The sequence below is a fragment of the Gymnodraco acuticeps genome, unplaced genomic scaffold, assembly GCF_902827175.1.
Source record: "Gymnodraco acuticeps unplaced genomic scaffold, fGymAcu1.1, whole genome shotgun sequence".
NCBI lineage: Eukaryota > Metazoa > Chordata > Actinopteri > Perciformes > Bathydraconidae > Gymnodraco > Gymnodraco acuticeps.
This window is the reverse complement of record NW_022991911.1, coordinates 44,501-64,402: the sequence shown is the minus strand read 5'-3', so window position 1 is coordinate 64,402 and position 19,902 is coordinate 44,501. Positions and strand designations below refer to the sequence as shown.

The following is a 19,902-nucleotide window of genomic DNA, read 5'->3' as shown; positions in this document are numbered from 1 at the left end:
TCCTGTTCACACCGCAGCGGAGCAGCCTCTTAGCTCCGGAATCCGGTTAGTTTTAGGGTGCATTCACACCTAATAGTCCGCTTCTCTGGTGCACACCAGACCACAGTTTGTCACATTGTTTCATTTCTCAGAAGGTTCGGTTTCCGTTCACACGGGCAAAACTCAAACGGACTATAAACTTTAAACACAAGTCATGTGCACGGAAATGCTGTTCAACCATTGGTCAGACATTAAGGGGGTCAAAACACAAATCCCGGCAATTTCTACCGGAGCCTCCGCCATGGAGCATCGGCACTCTCGGCAGGTTATTCTCATGCTGCTGTTAATCTGGAGATCAACAGACGCTAGCGGCCCGCGCATATGATTATATAAATCAGACAACGTCCGTTAAAAAACATTATAGCAAATACACAATGAGAGACGTTCTGCAGTAAGGAGGGGCGTTTCACCGACGACAGGTGTTCTTACTGACACATGCATTTCCAAACATTTGGACTACCTATGTTGCAAATGTATTATCTTTTCAATTTACACAAGGCATCTATTGCACGTCTGTCCGTCCTGGGAGAGGGATCCCTCCTCTGTTGCTCTCCCTGAGGTTTCTCCCATTTCCCCTTTAAACTGTGGGTTTTCTTCGGAAGTTTTTCCTTGTACGACGTGAGGGTCTAAGGACAGAGGGTGTCGTATTGTCATACTGATATTCTGTACAAACTGTGAAGTCCACTGAGACAAGTGTAACATTTGTGATATTGGGCTATATAAATAAACATTCATTCATTACTTTTATGTAGGCCTAGTTGACGGAGAATTTTTACTTAACTAAACAACCGTGGATGTCTTGAAAGAGTCTTTCGCTAAAGATTTTGAAGATACTACGCTTCCTATGTTTTGGTACGGACTGCGTTCACACCAGCAATGAACCGCTCCAGAGTTCACTAGCAAGCGCTCCGAGACCACCTATTTTAGCGGACCAGAGTCCGGTTGTTTAGTTCACTTAAGAAGTCTCAGATTGTGTTCACACCGACCCAAATGAACCGCACCAAGCGGCTAAACGCACCAGGGTTCGATTCAACCGGACTATACAAGGCAGGTGTGAACGCACCCTCAAGCACCAAAAGATTGTCCAGCCAGAGCAAAAGCACCGCATACGTCACGCTTACGTCGAGGCGGGGGCAGAGACAGGATCAACTCCTGAACAACAACAAAAAGCCCGCGTTTTATCCAGTTTGGAGAACGATGGAGAAACTTAACAAGAGTTTCAGAGTTTCAGTGTTTCTGCCATAGACTGTATATATAAAGGTTTCTGCTCATGGTGAAGCAACGTGTCTGCGTGTTAAGGTGCCTGAACATTCACGTTGATCACCTCTCATTATAACTCATTATAAATCTATAAAACTATAAATATTACATTTTACTTCACTTGTTCATTTGAGAACAGCTGTTACATACCTGGGTGAAGGTTACAGTTCATTTAAATGAAAGATACAACGTAACTCCACACTCATGGTTCAGTCCACCTTAAGAAATAAGACCGACCTCGGAAGCAGTTGTGTTTTAAAAAAACCTTTATTGACACGGGTACACTTTTTTATAAGAATATAGTCTAAACCACAGAAATGACTCCGGAAAAGCTGCAGATAGAGCCATAAGGAATTAATGCAACTGATTTCATCCGCACGGAAGCAGGCACTCAAACGGTTACGTCATGACGCAAACGATGATGCAATGACGCAGAACAAGTTGGACTCTGGGCCGTGTGAAAAGAGCCAGAGCTAAACCGAAGAACCGGTTCTGAACCTGAAAAGCTCTAGCACGGAGCTTGAACCGGAGTTGCGTTGGTGTGAATGAGGTATAAGAGGCTGCTCCGCTGCGGTGTGAAGAGGAAAACCCGGTGCTTTTCAAGCTCCAGCTCCGAACCGGCCCTGAAACACCGTTGGTGTGAATGAGGTAAGAGTCCGGCTCTATGCCATACGTTTTTGCATTCTTTCACACACACATACGGGTTTTGGGCCGAGGGCGACACCGTACTTCCGGTATCCACCATTTCACGCGAGGTGCAAGCCGAATATCATAGTCTATTGCCTTAATCAATATCTAGTCAACTCTAAAATACCACATATATGCATTGGCATGATAATATTATTGTGACAAGTGGGGTATTCACCTGGTGTTTGCAGAAGATAGACGTAGATGCTGCCAAAATCGACCGAAGGCCACTTTCGAGAGTCGTTTTTCCATACATCTGCAGGCAGTCTGTCAAGGCAATCGGACAACCCACACAGCTCTAGTTTACGCTGGTAACGACCTAGAGCACACCCCTCAAGTCCAGAGATGTAATCCGAAGACATGCAGCGATTTCTTCGGTCGTTAATTCAGAAAAAAAACCTAGTGCGCTCTGCCTGGCTACGTTACCTAGCTGTTTATATTAGCACCTCCAGGATATTAGCACCTCCAGGAAAATGGCACTCCGCTCCTCTGCTCCCTTCACCGGGAGAATCCACTTTCACTGCTAGAATCCACTTCAAGACACTGGTACTTGCGTACCATGCTGCGAATGGATCTGGCCCTTCGTACATCCAGGACATGGTTAAACTGTACACCCGAGCGTGTGCACTACGCTCTGCATCAACCAAACGGCTCGCTGCTCCCGCACTGCGAGGGTGACCCAAGTTCCCATCAGCAAAAACACGTGGGTTTGCTATCCTGGCTCCAAGATGGTGGAATGAGCTCCCCTTTGACATCAGGACAGCAGATAGCTTGCACATCTTCCGGGGGAGACTGAAAACTCATCTCTTTCGACTCCACTTCGAGCAATAGAATTATTAACAAAGCACTTATATACTAATAAAGGACTGGCTTATCTAAAGCCAGTTGAGTAGCACTTGAAATGTTTGGCTCTATGAAACCTGATGTACTTATATGATTCTGTTTTCTTCAAGGTTGTGTCTTCCTGGTCGAATGCACTTATTGTAAGTCGCTTTGGATAAAAGCGTCAGCTAAATGCAATGTAATGTAATGTATTTATATATATATATATGGCGCGCGTTGCATTGTGGGTAGCTCGTGACGTCACTGTGTGTGAAAGAATACATTACATATTTATTCAGTATGATAGCTGTCTAACAGAAGTTAAATTAATTTCTCACTTATTCTGACAATGTACTTAACCCCAAATAAAAGAACCCAATAAAAATAATAAAAATATTTAGCGTATTTGCAGATCCGTTTTACATTTGCACATTTATTTGTGAGTTTGCAAATCTTTTAAATGCATTTGTGGATGGTGTTTTACATTTACAAATCACATACACAAATCACACACAAATTAATTGTATGTTCACAAAAATAATCACGCGACAAATCTATGCCCATAACTTTTCCTTCACTACATTTACCTTCAGTTACTTTCCAGATTTGGATGAATGATGTGAAATATAATCAATTCTCAAATCAGACTTTTAGAGTAAATTCACAAGCTATACCCTGCAGTAAGTCATTATACTAGCTGCACCATACCAGCTTTGATAACACTTTTATGATCAATAATTATAATCGAATTCTCAGGTAGCCTAGTTATTTTAACTTTTAAGAAGCCTGCTTGCATGCTGAAATGAATGAGAATGTAAATATCCGAGCTCGAAGCCGCGGACCGGTCCTTCAACCCGCTCTCTGGGCCCTCTCTCCCGGGAGAGTTGTCGACCTCTGGCGTCAGGACTGCGCCAGAAGTTCTCCTGTTGCAATCCGACACTGCTGCCACGTAGATCTCACATTTCCCCAGCCGCTCTCCTCACCGTGGTCCGCTTCTTTTCCGGATGTCTCAGAGCCGAAAGCATAGACCCCGCAGCGGACTCCCGAGCCCCAGAGTTCAGAGCAGCAGCCCGCAGTCAAGTGTTGTGAGTTAGGCCTGCAGGAACCACAGTGTTATCATGGGACAGCTGTATGGAGGACAGATGAGCTGCTGAGACAGAGCCGGGACAGCCGTGTAAGAAGTACTCACACTTTCACTTCAGTAAAAGTAACATTCTGCAAAAGTAGGCTACTTTTGGGGTTAACCTTAAATGTTTCCATCTTAAGCTTTGTTAGTTAGTTTCGTAACGAACGTAATGTATGTAACAGTTGTAACGGTTGTAACTTTTTCTTAGATGCGGAGGGATACTGACTTGTGAAAAGTAATTACAATTCTACACGTGATATACGCTCATTGTCCGTTTTATAATTTATAATGATTGATCATTAAAGTGTTCTCAAAGCTGGTAAAGGTTTAGCTAGTTTGAATGACTTTGTATACTGCAGGGTAGCAGCTTGTGGATTTACTCCAGGTGGAACTAAAGTCTGATTTAACACTTGATTATATTTCACATCATTCATCCACATCTGTAAAGTAACTAAAGGTATGAAATACATGTAGTGGAGGAAAAGTACAACATTAACCTCTGAATTGTAGTGGAGTAGAAGTACAAAGTAGCAAAAAATTGAAATACTCAAGTAAAGTAAAGGTCTCTCAAAATTGTACTTAAGTACAGTACTTGAGTAAATGTAGTTATTTTTACACCACTTGTTATTAGCTAGTGTAGAGTCATCTGTATTAAATGACTGCATGTAAAAGTGGAGCCAATTTCAATGCCTTTGTATACTAGTGCTGGATATTGTATTTTTTTGTTATATTTATTTTTGAGCCATAATCTGAATCAGGAAAGTATAGTAACTACATGTAAAGCTGTAAAATAAATGTAATGTAGTAAAAACAGCAATTGTGTCTTCTAAAACATACAAGTAGAAATATAAAGTATACAGCATAACATGGAATTACTCAAAAAGTACCACCAACCCAAAATTGTACTTAAGTACAGTACATGAGTAAATGTACTTTATGATATTACATGAATGCCCTGGGTGGAATGTAACTAAGTACATTCCGAGTGTTCAGTTTAAAAATATGTATTTTACTTCTAATCTGTAACTGTTTACAAGAATACCTTACCTTTTATCTGACAACTGTTACTACCTATACTTTGCAGATTATGTCCATACAAAACATGTCCATGCTCATGAAGTGTGGAGTATTGCTGTATCAATATATATATAATAATATAGCAGTAATAATATGTTTCCGTATGTAATACTGACTGGGTCAGATCTGCAGCATGAGAACTTTTACTTTGATACTTTAAGTATATTTTGCTGCTAAGACTTCAGGACATTTACTTAATAATACTAATATATGCTCTCCCTCCCCCCCTGATAATTCAGTTTGCACTGACTTACCTTAGCAGGGCAGCTTCTGTGTTAGCACTATGCTAATATTTTTCTGTCAGCTATTAAGTACTTCTAAATGTAATAGATGGATGATGGATAAAAACAATCATATCAAGCAGATGTCAAACAGATCTGAGTGAGTGCATTTTCTGAAATTCTGTTTTGTTACTATATTTCCATGCTGTTGGTTGCAGTACAGGTCATTAAAAAAAACATCCATTCAGGCTCTGGGAAATACAATGTGTGTCTTTCACTATTTTCTGAGAATGTGTAGATCAATCTGAAAAATGATATTGACAGAATATTCTATAATGAAAGTAATCACTTATTGCAGCCTAATGCAAACAGGCCATATGGTTGGGATTACTTTCATAAAGGATGCTTTATATCAATGTAAATAATCAGAAAACATTAAACACTCATATTTATTAGGACCTGTATTAACGATACAGCTTGTCAGAGAACATTCTGATGAAATAACTTTGTATTTAAAGAGTTGAATAAACTACATGGCTCATTTCAAAGCACTCCCAACTTATCATGAAATCATTGGGTGTTGACAGCTTGTCAATATTACCCGATCAATGGCTGGATCAATATCTAATACTGAAGCACAAGTCCTCTAAAGCAGGGGTTCCCAACCTTTATTGTGCCAAGGACCGGCAGATACATTAAAAAAAAAAATCGCGGACCGGTTGTCAATTTTAACTGATTTTAATATTTACTCACCACCAGCAGGTAGAAACAGAGGCTAATTGTATGTAACAGCCTGAACAAATACTAGAACAATATGCATCCAAAACATATTAACAACGTTTAAAAAAGAACCGGTGTCGTTTTTTGGTTTTTCTGAAAAACGGAAAACCAAAAAACCGACGTTATTCAGTTTTTAAACCAAAACGGGAAAACAGATAAATCAACGTTTTGGTTTTGTTTGTAGGATTTACGGATAATCCAGTGATGGGAAAACGAGGATAGTGACGTTCGTTCCGGTGCACGTCCGACAGCATTCAGCACTACATCGAGATTAAGATTAAACTAACTTCTTATGGGAACACCCGCATATACCTATGGAGTTAGCCAGATGTGTGTAAATTACTGTTCATGGTCATTTGAAAACAAATGCCGGTGTCGGACAGACACAAACACACTGAGCAGAGCACACACACATCATGCGCCTTGGTGACTGGACATCTCCTTCATAAAACAAATAAAAGGGGGAGTAATCGGGCAGTTCGATGTGTGTAGAGGTGTGTGTGGTTAACACGTAGCAGCCTGCAGTCACTCTTAAACTGTTCTGATGAAGGTAAACACAGCGAAGGCGGTGCGTAAAAAGGCACATCTTTACCCGCTGGGGCTTTACTTCTCAGAGGCGGAGTTACACGTCCCGCTGCCTCCTGATGCTGCCTGCAGCCATTTCATGAAGTGAAGGAGGTTTTCCTTCTATAAAACAGCTGTCTTAGCAGATACCGCGAGAGTCCCGGACATGAATTCATAGATCAAGGCAGACTGGTTTACTCTCCTGTTTTGCCAATCCGGTGCTTAAACAAATAGCTCTACACCCCTGGCCGACATGTCCTTAAAATGAAGTCCGAGTTTGAAATATATCTGAAATAATGTATGCACTGCATTTCCCCACATAAACATAACAGTCTGCAATTAAACGGTTGTCTCCTGCGCTCCTCTTCCTACTTGGCGCACCGGTAACTTTCTCGTGCACACGAGAGGCTGATCCGCCGAATCCCTCGCAACATCATAAAAGCCATGGCATTTTTAACAGTTTTCTAGTGAAAGATTAACTAGGCTACTGGATGAAATAATATGACTGGTATAGGTGCAACAATTAAACACTTTTTGAAAAAAATATTATGATAAAATATTTTTATATATTTATAATTCTGCAAATATTACGATAAACTCACAGATATTTTGCGGCCCGGCAGTAACACCTCCACGGCCCGGTACCGGTCCGCGGACCGGGGGTTGGGAACCCCTGCTCTAAAGCGTCCCTGCATGTGTCCAGTTCCTGTCCTCGTGGAGCTTTTCCCCACTGTTGTTGCTCTATCGTTATCAGCTGACAGATATTTGGTGTACACAGAAAACTAAAGAAGCTAACTGATGGCCACAGAGCCGTGTATTTTGTTGAGTCCATCTCAAGTGGACTCCCTAATGATATCACGGCAATCAACAGAAGGGTTGTCATGACGACAGGGCAGCAGCAGCAGGCTCTTGTGGGCTCCCTTGTCTTTTCAATGATTAGGACACAAGACTCCCACTGTGGGGCCAGAGCTGGAGATTGTCTGGGTTATAATTACTCTGTTATGCTTTGCTCATATTTCACAGAGGATGTCTCAGGAAAAATTAATCAAGACCTGACAGATATGTGACTGTGAGAGGACAGAAGCAATGGGTAAGTTCTTCGTAAATGACTTTCCGTTCAAAAGCAGATTTGTAAGGATTGTGGTTTTACTTTAGCAAAGCGAGGTTATTAACAGCTGTAGCATGTTCCTCTGACAGAGACTCATACTGTAGTGTCGCGGCTGATGGCTCCTGTTTGTGCTGAACCCTCAAAAGCTACCTTTAGACCATTGGACCAAAATCATACATCTTTTAAACTCCATCAATCTAATGAGCAATGGACTGTATCTGCAGTCAGTACAAGGAACTGTTCTCATCTGTATGTGTTATAAGACGATCTTCTTTACCCAGCTTTGAGATCCAGCAGCTTTCACTTAGATTTGGGTCTGCCTCATTTGCATTTCTGTCAATAGCTTCTGAACATGAAAGACTCACAGGTGAATGTGAGGAGCCGCTGAATGTATCATTTATTAAATAACTCAAATATGATACACACTGTAATCTGATGTAAAAACATTCTGACATTGGATGTACTTCGCATTAAAGTTTCATTTTGACAGAAAACATTAAAGCACAGTAAACATAAAGACTACATCAACTTTTTTTAAAAGGACTTCGATCAATATAAGTCACAAGGCTTGCACTTTGATGCATTGCGTAAAGCTCATTTATATCTGTGCAAATCATTACACTTGTGTTGCTTACTGTGTCATCGAAAGGGGCTCTGCTGTTCTTATCTCAGCAGCAAGATACGTTTAAAGGGGTTCAGTCTGTAGGGGATTGGACTTTGGACCGAAGGGTTGCCGGTTCTCGTCCCGATCAGACCAAACAATACGGAGTGTGGACTGGTACTGGAGAGGAGCCAGTTCACCTCCTGGGCCACTGCCAAAGTGCCCTTGAGCATGGCACCTAACCCCCAACTGCTCACTGGTGCCGGCTAGACTGGCTGCCCCCGCTCTGACCTCTCAATTGCATGTGCATGTGTGCATATACCTGTGTGTGTATATGTATGTGCATGATGTAAAAAGTGTTTACTGTGTGTAAAAACGCATGTGTGTGTGTACGACGGAGTGGAAACTAAATCTCCCCCTCGGGGAATTAATAAAGATTCTTCTTCTTCTTCTTCTTCTTCTTGTTTTCTCTACCTATTCCCCTGCCGTTGCAGCGCTCAAAACGCACCATCACTTTCAGGAACATCAAGTCAGTGAGTGCACTTGCCCTACACACCATGGTAGCATCCCCCTAATACCCCTGTTGATGACCTGGTAGCCTGTTACAACACTGCCCTTGCGCTCACACTCAATGCTCTGGCCCCTCTCAAAACCCGTACCGTCTCCTACACCTGCCCTGCCCCATGGTTCACTGCCGAACTCCGCTCCATGAAGGCTGCTTGTCGCCGGCTTGAAAGACTCATTAGAGCAGTGTTTCTCAAACTTTTTCATACCAAGGACCACTTAACCAATAAAAAAACAGTCGCGGACCACCTAACTCCACAAATATCCAAAAACACATCATTTTTTACAAATCGCCTGAAAATGGTACAAACAAGTGGCAACATGTGTGATGAAGGTGTTTATCTGGGCTATATCATGCAATCAAAAGTGAAACTTAAGCTCGCTCCATTGCAGAGATATTCCCGCGAGAGTGCGGAAAACTTACATTTATTTATTTCAAATGTGAAATTGTACCAATATACTCACGGACCACTAGGGGGCGCTGACCACACTTTGAGAAGCACTGCATTAGAGGAACTGGTCTCACTGTCCACCGTGAGGCATACAAGGACCATGTAAGGGCCTACAAGGAGGCGCTCACATGGACCAAAGCTCAATACTATTCAACCATAATCCACGACCAACAACATCAACCAAGAAAACTGTTTTCACCAATAAATAGTTTACTCCGCCCCATTGCTGCCCCACACCCTCCTGGTGCTCGTGACCTCTGCTCGGACTTCCTGGATTTCTTCCAGGCCAAAGTGAATTCCATGCACCTGCCCCCCCTGCTCCTCACACAGCTCGTACTCCAAGCGCAGCTGCTCCAACTGCACGCTCCTCATACTGCCACCTCTCTGCTTTCGCCCCTGTGGATGCTGTCCAGGTGGCTAAGCTGGTCTCTAAGGCCAAGCCCTCCACCTGCTCTCTGGACCCCATGCCCACTGTCCTAGTAAAGGCAACATTACACACTGTTCTGCCCACCATCGTGGACATCATTAACTCCTCCCTGCTAACTGGCATCTATCTGACATCCTTCAAAACCGCCTCAGTCACCCCCATTCTGAAGAAACCCGGACTTGACCCAACTGACCTCAACAACTACCGGCCAATCTCCAACCTTCCCTTCCTTAGTAAAATCTTGGAAAGAGAAGTCGCCGACCAACTCCACCATCACATGTCCAACCATGAGCTTTATGAACCCTTTCAATCTGCCTACCGGACCCACCACAGCACCGAGACTGCCCTGATCAAAATCACCAATGACCTCCTCATTGCAGCTGACTCAGGCTCCATCACTACACTAATTCTCCTTGACCTCTCTGCAGCCTTTGACACCATCTCCCATAATATCCTTCTCACCCGCCTGTCTGAACTCCTTGGCCTCACTGACTCCGCCCTCTCCTTCTTCTACTCATACCTCTCGGACCGGACACAGTTTGTCACACACGCTAGCTGCAGCTCCCCCTGTACCTCTGTCAACCATGGAGTCCCCCAAGGCTCGGTGCTCGGTCCCCTTCTATTCACAATATACATCCTTCCGATTGGGGATATCATCCGCAGGCTGCGGATGATATCACCAAGCAGCCATGGTCTCTGTTTCCACTCCTATGCCGACGACACCCAACTGTACATCAGCACAAAACCTTCTGCCCATCTCCCCCCTCAGTCACTAATCAACTGCCTACACGAAATTAAAACCTGGATGACCACCAACAGTGTTGGGTGTAACGCGTTACAAAGGTAACGGAGTTACAGTAATATATTATTTTTTGCTGTAACGAAGTAATATAACGCATTACTTATGAAATATGGGTAATATATTACCCGTTATAATGCTCAGTAACGCAGTTACAACACATTTTAACCCGAAATAAAATGGTGTTTTGTTTTTTAAGAATGTACTAACATCGCGAGACATTCGGACATCAGATAAATTGTGCGGGTAGATTAGTAAACCTGGTGTTTACCCTTCAGGCTTCGCGTCGGGATCTTCGGGGCACTTGAATGTTATGCACCCTCTATTCGAAAAAGAGAACGGAGCGAAAAATACAAACAACAAATTGTGTCAGGTGCGCGTGACCTGCTCCGCTGCACATGCATCATTTCCAAAGTGCTTCCACAGCAGTGACACACATAATAATAATAATAATAATAAATGATATTTATATAGCGCCTTTCAAGGGACCCAAGGTCGCTGTACATGGTGGACAAACAAAACAAACAGACAATCAACGGGCAAACCAAAGAAATAAATAAAGGAAGCCAGGGGACCAGAAAAGGGCTAGGGCCGAAGGCCAGGGTGAACAGGTGTGTTTTTAGTGAAAATTTGAAGATGTCCAGGGAGGCAGCATTACGGATCTCGGCAGGAAGTGCATTCCAGAGGGTGGGGGCTGCAACACTGAATGCCCTGTCACCAACAGTACGGAGGCGAGAGCGGGGGATGGAGAGCAGGCCCGTGTCTGAGGACCGCAGACTCCGAGAAGGGGTGTAGGGATGGAGGAGGTCCGATAAGTACTGGGGGGCGAGGGAATGGAGGGACTTGTACGTGAGGATGAGTGTTTTGTATTGAATCCGGGACTTGACCGGCAGCCAATGAGGGTGGATGAGGGTGGGGGTGATATGGTGCCATGGCTTGGTGTGGGTGAGAAGCCTGGCGGCAGAGTTCTGGACATATTGGAGCCTATCCAGGGTTTTGCTGGGAACCCCGGACAAGACTCCATTGCAATAGTCCAGACGGGATGTAATGAAGGCGTGTACCAGGGTTTCTGCCAGAGAGTCAGAGAGAGAAGGCCGGATTCTGGCAATGTTTTTTAGGTGGTAGAAGGCGGATTTGGTGACAGCTTTGACATGCGCCTGGAAAGAGAGGGTGGTGTCCAGGATGACTCCCAGGTTGCGGACTTCAGTGGACGGGGAGATAGAGCAGCCGTCAATGGAGAGAAGCAGGTCTCCAACCTTCTGGAGCTGCGTCTTGGGAGCCACAATCATGAGCTCTGTTTTATTGCTGTTGATTTTGAGCAGGTTTGATGACATCCAGTTTTTTATGTCCTGTAGGTAGTTGACAAGGGATTGAGGGGGGAGCTGAGTGGACGGTTTGGTGGAGAGATAGAGCTGTGTGTCATCAGCATAAGAGTGAAAGCTGAGACCATGTTGGCGGATGATTTGACCAAGTGGGAGCATGTAGATATTGAATAGGAGGGGTCCAAGCACAGAGCCTTGAGGTAAACCTTGGTTGACTGGGGCGGGAGGGGAGCTGCAGTCACTGATGGTGACAAAGTTTTTCCTGTTAGACAGGTAGGACACGAACCAGATCTGTGGAAAATAATTTATACGAAAATGGTTAAAGCAACCATCACTAAACGCCAGCAACACTGCATCTACTGCAGACAGTAGCAACGGGTCAGATGGGGACATCACGTGACCCTCCGTTGTGGACACTAGTTTACTCCCGCCTGACTCGCCGCCCTCGCCCCCAGAGCAGCAGTCTTCGTCGCCCGAAACTACGGCGCCCCTCTGCGGCCCGCAGGTGCCAGGATACCACGGCAAAACAGAGCCTGCCCAGGTATATCTAAACAAGTACCCGCCTGTACAGTGGGGTTAGCCGGTCATTTTGCAGCTCGTCGTGGTATAAAAATAAACAATGGCTAGAATATTCATGTGGAAATAGTGTCATATTCTGCCATGCCTGTAGAAATGTTGGGTCAAAAATAATGCATACAATAGCACAGAGCCTTCACCACGAATGCCTACAAAACTATCTCATATCCCAAGCTTATCAACAAGCTAATGTTGCAGCTGAAATGTTCTCCAGGTCACAAAGTCAACCTCACATATGATGTGATACCAGTTTTCAAGCACAGTAAATATTCTCTTCCCAGAGTATATGATGGGACCAAGGTGATGATGTAGTACATGGTTTTAATAATACTTTTGCTTTTCAATGTTTGCCATTTCAAACCATGAGCTGGTTCAAATCATATGTGCCTTGATATACAATATGTTCTCATTTGTTTTATCAGTACAGTTTTGAAGCTTTTGTGCTTTTCCTTGCCATAGTCCACTTTGGACTATATGAGATATTTCAGGATTGCACTTTTAACTCACTTGAAATGTTCTCACTTGCTTGGTTTCAAAACATAACAAATGCCATAATCTGTTCATTGGGACCATCAATGCTATTTTTCATTGCTGTTGCCGGCCACTATTGCTCATGTAAACCTACTCCTGCGCCCCCTGTAACCTCAGAGGCACCCTGAGTAATTTTGTTCTGGAGCCGGGCCTGTACACGGCCATATACTAAACACACTACAGAGCCCATTCCGTGTCCTGTTATTGTTTACTTTCTGTCTGCCTTCTTCTGGTGATTTATCTGACGTCCAGCGCTCCGTCTTTTAACCTCTTTTCCTTTCTCTTTCTTGACCCTCCTTAGCAACCTTCATTATAGTTCTTGACAGTGGTCTGTACTGCTGTATTAACTACGTGTCACATGTTAAGAAGTTACAATCAGAATCGAGTGTTCAACTAAGCCGTGTAATACAAGTCGTTAGTAGCCTTAAGGGCCTACACAGTTGTTATGCTATACCACATTGCCCTTCACTGGATGTATAATGAGCTGCACTAAACCACATTTCAGCATTTAAAATACCTAGCCATTCTTTTGCGGTTATTTTTGTGAAAGTAACTAAAAAGTAACTAAAGTAGTGTAACTTATTACATTTCAGAGACAGTAATATTGTAATGTAACTTATTACTTTCAAAAGAGAGTAATAAGTAATATGTAATATATTACATTTTGGAAGTAACTTGCCCAACACTGACCACCAACCTACTCAAACTAAACAGTGATAAAACAGAGCTCATGATGGCCCCCAAGGCACTGCTCGGGAAGGTTGGAGATCTGCTCCTCAACATCGACGGTTACATCATCTCCCCATCCCCTCAGGTCCGCAACCTTGGTGTTGTCTTGGATTCAACCCTCTCATTTCAAAACCACATCAAATCCATTTTAAAATCAGCCTTCTTCCACCTCAGAAATATTTCAAGACTCCAGCCATCACTGTCCGACTCTGTTGCTGAGAAGCTGATACATTGTTTCATTACCTCACGCCTGGACTATTGTAACGGACTCCTGTCCGGGGTTCCCAGCAAAACCCCGAACAGGCTCCAGTACATACAGAACTCAGCTGCCAGGGTTCTCACACGCACCAAGCCCTGGGAGCACATCACCCCCACTCTATTCAAGCTCCACTGGCTCCCGGTCAAGTCCCGCATCACCTACAAACTCCTCCTCCTCACCTACAAATCCCTCCATGCCCTCTCCCCGCAGTACCTCACAGATCTCCTCCACCCACACATCCCGTCCCGCACCCTTCGATCCTCAGACTCCGGCCTGCTCTACATTCCCCATTCACGCCTCCGCACCTTCGGGGACCGTGCCTTCAGTGTCGCTGCCCCCACCCTCTGGAACTCCCTCCCTGCAGAAATCCGCAACACCCCTTCTCTCAACATTTTCAAATCAACCCTTAAAACTCATCTGTTCAACATCGCCTTCCAACAATAACTCACTCCCCCACCCCCACTTACACTTCCATTTCTGCCCCCTGTTTTATGTTTATGTTTTATGTCTTGTCCTTGTATGTTTCTTTGTAAAGCGACCTTGAGGTTATGAAAGGCGCTATATAAATTCAAGTTATTATTATTTATTATTATTATCTCCCGTCAAGCCATAATTACATCAGGCAATTCCATTTTGATCCACTTCCATTTCTTATTTTGATTGGTATTTATGGAGTTGCTTTTTATTTTGAATGTGTGGGTCTCTACTTTAAAGTGTCCTCTCCTGCTGATGTTCAGGTGTATATCAGTATGTAGTGTCTCTACTTTAAAGAGTCCTCTCCTGCTGATGTTCAGGTGTATATCAGTATGTAGTGTCTCTACTTTAAAGAGTCCTCTCCTGCTGATGTTCAGGTGTATATCAGTATGTAGTGTCTCTACTTTAAAGAGTCCTCTCCTGCTCATGCTCATATCAGTATTTAGTGTCTCTATGTCTCTTTGCTTTAATGTACAAAAAGCTCTTTATTTTTCTCATACTGCCTCAGATCTGGTGAAAACCCTATTTAGTTTCAACATTTAATTCCCATGTTCATCATAGTTCATTTTGGTGTGTTTATGTATATACAGTGTTGGGACTAACGCGGTGCAAGTAACGCGTTACTGTAACGCCGTTATTTTTGACAGTAACTAGTAGCCTACTGGAAATTCAGTAACTCAGTTACCATTACTACATGGTGCGTTACTCCGTTCGTTTTTTTTATATAGTCAACAGCCAGGTGAACAGAGATGAGAACTGTACTTAAGTACAGTACTTGAGTAAATGTACTTAGATACTTCCTGTGTCACATGCGGAGACGGGCTGTGGGCGTGTTTGTGTTGTTTACTAACAAGACTATCATGGCGGCGGCGGAGCTCAAGTCTAGTTTCTCCACCTGGAGATATTCTCACTATTTCACTTTTGTCGAGCACAAAGAAAAGAAAGTTTCTGTTAAATGTAAGTTGTGTCCTGGCGGGTCAAAGATCCTATCTACTGCCCAAACCAGTAATTCAAATCTCTTAAAACATCTGCAAAAACAACATGCTGGGACGAAGCTAGTAGCTAAGACCACAGAGACTCAGCCGACGCCACTCCACCTCCACCTAAGCAACAGCGGCTGGATTTTAACCAAGGGACTGCTAGCCAGGGAAAAGTCGATAAAGCCATTGCACGGTATGTTGTAGAACACATGCAGGCTATTGCTACAGTGGAGTCACCCGCTTTCAGGGAGCTAGTTAGCATGATAGCATGTCCGGGCGGCACACGGCATATGGGCCGGAACACTTTTTCCAACTACCTGGAGAAAGAATAATACAAAAATGGAAAGCCAGCTAATATCGATGCAATCCAGATTGCATATAATGCATGTCAAGTTGATCAACAGATTGTATTATTCTCCAATGCAATAACAGTACTGAAATGAAGGCTATAAGGGCATTAATGGGACAATTTTTGCAAGCAGCTAAAACGTTACTTTTCACAGTAACGCATTACTTTTGGGTGTAAGTAACTGAGTTACTTTTGAAATGAAGTAACTAGTAATGGTAACTAGTTACTGGTTTTCAGTAACTAGCACAACACTGTGTATATGTTGTCAGTGTGCTCCACTCAAAGAGTAACCCATGTGAATGTGTTCCTCCCTCGCAGGGATCTCCACCCTCCTGTTGGCCAGTGTGGTGTCCAGTCTTGGCGGCCTGGTTTATGGTTATGAGTTGGGCATCATCTCTGGGGCTCTGCTGCAGCTCAAGGCAGAGTTCAGCCTCTCGTGTGTCCAGCAGGAGGCCGCGGTCAGCTCCCTATTGGTCGGAGCTCTGCTGGCCTCCATCGTGGGCGGATGCCTGATCGACCACCGGGGCCGCAGGAACTCCATCCTCCTCAGCAACGTGTTGATCCTGGCCGGCAGCCTGGTCCTGCTCATCGGCTCCTTCTCTGCTCTGCTGGTGGGCCGGATGACGGTGGGCTTCGCCATGTGCATATCCTCCATGTCCTGCTGCATCTTTGTGTCTGAGCTGGTCCCCCCGAAGCGCCGGGGATTCCTGGTGACGCTGTATGAAGCTGGGATCACTGTGGGCATCCTGGCAGCATACACCATGAACTACTTCCTGTCTGACTGCAACAGAGGGTGGAAGTGGATGTTTGGATTAGCCGTAGTGCCGACTATGATTCAGCTCGTCTCCATCTGCTTTCTTCCATCCAGCACTCAGGAGTCTTTAAGCCAAAGCTCTCAAAGTGAAACAGACCTGATGAGTTCTGATGGTGTGGAAAACAAGAAGGTTCAGTACAGCAGCATGTTCCTGTTCCAGCGTAAAGACAACATGAGGACCCGGACCGTGCTCGGCCTCGGGCTGGTGCTCTTCCAGCAGTTCACAGGCCAGCCCAATGTTCTCTTCTACGCCTCCACCATCTTCCACTCAGTGGGCTTTCAGAGCAACTCCTCGGCAGTGCTGGCGTCTGTGGGCCTGGGGTCGGTCAAAGTGATCGCCACTCTGACCTCGATGCTGTTCTCAGACAGGGTGGGCAGGAGGCCTCTGCTCATTAGCGGATGCTCTGTGATGGCTCTGGGTCTGATCACCATCGGACTCCTCAGTGGATATTCAGAGATGAATGCTGAGAGGCCTTGTAACTCTGACAGCTTTAATATTAACACAACACTTCTACCTCATTTAGCTGTTAGTAATCAGACACTTTTTGATAGGCCTTTAGAGGAGAGCCAAAGTCTTTTTAATAACCACGCACAAGATGGAGATGAGGTTCTTGACACTCTGGCCTCTTCTCCTGGCGCCCATGGCACCGCTGTGAACTGGATCATCCTCGTGTGCATGATGGCTGTCGTCAGTGCTTACTCCGTTGGATTTGGACCAAGTTTGTACATTTACTCAAAATGTTGTTTTTTTGTACTAATTTTGGATCTAACTATTCAGAATTGTACGGATAATGCTAGACAAGACCAGATTGATCACAATACACCCGTAACACTTTCAGTCTACATTAATAAGCATTGTGGAGATGCTAGCATTCAATGACACTTATGGAGTTGTTGGAGCTGTGACATTAAGAAGTGTTTTTGTCTTTGAACAGTGACCTGGCTGCTCCTGAGTGAAATATTTCCAGCTGCCATCAGAGGAAGAGCATTCGCTTTCATCAACTGCTTCAACTGGGCTGCCAACCTGTTGGTCACCTTCACGTTCCTGAATTGTATCGGTGAGTTCCCAAACACCTCTCTTTTCAAGAGGATATTGTGTCTAGTCACAGTGGTAAAAAGGCAGGGGGTCAATCATGGTTGTGTACCATTAACATTTCCAAGTGAGTCAGCAAAAATACTAACGTGGCCTGAACTGCAAAAAGCCACAAATGGTTAATTACACGTGCCTCATTTATCAACTACTAAATGTGATCTAAAATGATAGATCCATAGTATCTGTGTAGCAACTAATTATCACCACATATGAGCCAGATATAACGAACATGCTAGAAAACAGTGTCTCATCCTCATCCAGCAGACATGTCAGCATAGTCATGTTTGTGCCCACCTGTTCTCTCTCTTGGTCTGCACTAACTCCTGAGAAAAGATAGCTCTTTAGCCGCTAAATGCTATTAAACTTTGACTAGCTAGTGGTGCCATGCCGCCAGCATCGCAGCCATTTCCCCCACCAATCATTGAGGTCATACATTAATAACAGATAAACTGCATAGCTTTATGCGTATGTCTTTATTTTAGAAGCAAATAAAAACACCAAATGAATAGTGACATTGGATGTCATAAGCCGACACAGTAATAGGGGAAAAAAACACACTTTTTAAATGTGTACATTTTTTATTCAGTATTACTGAAAGTCATTTGTTTAAAGGAATTAAAGTGATCTAATTGTAGTGACCCTAGTACTGTGCATGTTGACTCATTGGCATGGCTTACCGAGATCATTTAATAAGTAATACAAGTCCAAATATCTGCTGCATAACAAGGTTCTACATGACGAACAAAGGACAGGCACTGTGGATGGACCAGACCGCTGTGAAGGGCTTTAATATGAAGAACATAATCATAATGCAGCTTGAAAATAATATTCAGATCAGTACTCTATCTGAACAATGTTATGAACATTTGATTTACTTGAGGCCGTAAGAAAACGCCTCCAGATCGCTCTGTCGGGCCAGAATTCATCGATAAATTAATTTCCGTTCTTACATAAAATCCTATAAATGTCATATTCTTAAGAGTTTTTCCCTGACTTCCAATAAAATGTTGGCCCTACAGACTGAGCTGTGTTTTAAATCCACAGATGTGGTGGGTCTGTCGGGGATATTTCTCCTGTACGGCGTGACGGCTGTGGCTGCTGCAGTTTTCCTCTACTTCATGCTACCAGAGACCAAAGGGAAGACTCTGGAGGAGATAGACAAGGAGCTGCGTTTGAACAAGTAGGATCTTTGTCTGATGAAATACACAAAATCATGTCAGACGGCATCCTGACACTGATGTGTGTGTCCTTGTGTTCCAGGTTTTACCACAGCGAGGATTGCTGTAGCATCATCAGCAGGAGAAGCTTTTCTCGACAGTACCAGAGCGTGCACAGCCAGGTTGTCACCTCAGGGTGATGCATTGTATGATGTTGTCATACCATGACACTTAGACTGATGCTAATCTCTTCTCTGTGGCAAAGCATGTGTTGTCTCTTTGTAAAACATGCAAACAGCTTGTTGTGTGATCATGTGTTGTTCTTGAACACACATGATTCAGTAACTACGTCACCGTTGCAGCTTTACCAGCTGCTGTAGTTTCACAGAGCAGAACACTTTTGTAAAGGGCCTTTTTGCTTAAAAATAATTCAGTTTCAACAATAATCTGCAGATTTGTTTACTGGCCGTCTGATCATTTAACACTGTGTTCCCTTTGGACAAATAATTGGGAAGTAACATTGCTGACGGGAAAAATAAAATACTTGAAATGATCCGAGTCTTGAGTCCTAGATGTGTTTTGGTATTGCTTCTTCTCAGCATGGCCATCCTGAGCAGTTGGGGGCAGTGGGTAATTATTTGCTGTCGATTCCCAGGTCCCATGATGTACTTTTCACACAGCAATACAAACCTATTGTTAGCATTTCATTCATGTTTTTGTCACCAAAATCCATCAGCGGATTTCAATACAAACTAAAGTATATTGCTCAAACAAGATTTTAACATCTTTGAAAGCACTAATATATATATATATATATATATATATATATATATATATACACACACACAAACAATGTTTGAATTTTCCACACAAGGGCTGCACATTAAGACATAATGCAGGACAGTCGATGGTGTGCTTTACTGGTGTTTTGTCTAACTCAAGACTGTTGAAGGCTTAGATTACCTAATAACTCTAACTCCACTTAACCCTTTTAGCTCCACATAGGAGAGGATTACTTACACCATCATGGACAGCAGGAATACTTATAGCAACTAATAAGTGCTCTCAAAGTACATTCAAAATTATTCAGA

At 43.7% G+C, this 19,902-nt stretch overlaps 1 protein-coding gene across 2 annotated transcripts; it reads left to right on the top strand.

Annotated features, from left to right (window-relative positions):
- Positions 1 to 3,789: 3,789 nt before the first annotated feature.
- slc2a10 (solute carrier family 2 member 10) lies at positions 3,790 to 19,365 on the top strand. Of its 2 annotated transcripts, XM_034200138.1 has the most exons (6): positions 3,790 to 3,982; positions 7,600 to 7,666; positions 16,066 to 17,280; positions 17,497 to 17,619; positions 18,699 to 18,834; positions 18,915 to 19,364. In XM_034200138.1, the coding sequence occupies exons 2-6, from the start codon at positions 7,663 to 7,665 to the stop codon at positions 19,009 to 19,011; spliced, it is 1,575 nt and encodes a 524-aa protein (XP_034056029.1). In that variant the 5' UTR covers positions 3,790 to 3,982; positions 7,600 to 7,662; the 3' UTR covers positions 19,012 to 19,364. The 2 variants fall into 2 exon arrangements, with proteins under 2 accessions (XP_034056029.1, XP_034056028.1); XM_034200137.1 differs by lacking the exon at positions 3,790 to 3,982 and having other exon boundaries at positions 7,441 to 7,666; positions 18,915 to 19,365.
- The last annotated feature ends 537 nt before the right edge of the window (positions 19,366 to 19,902 follow it).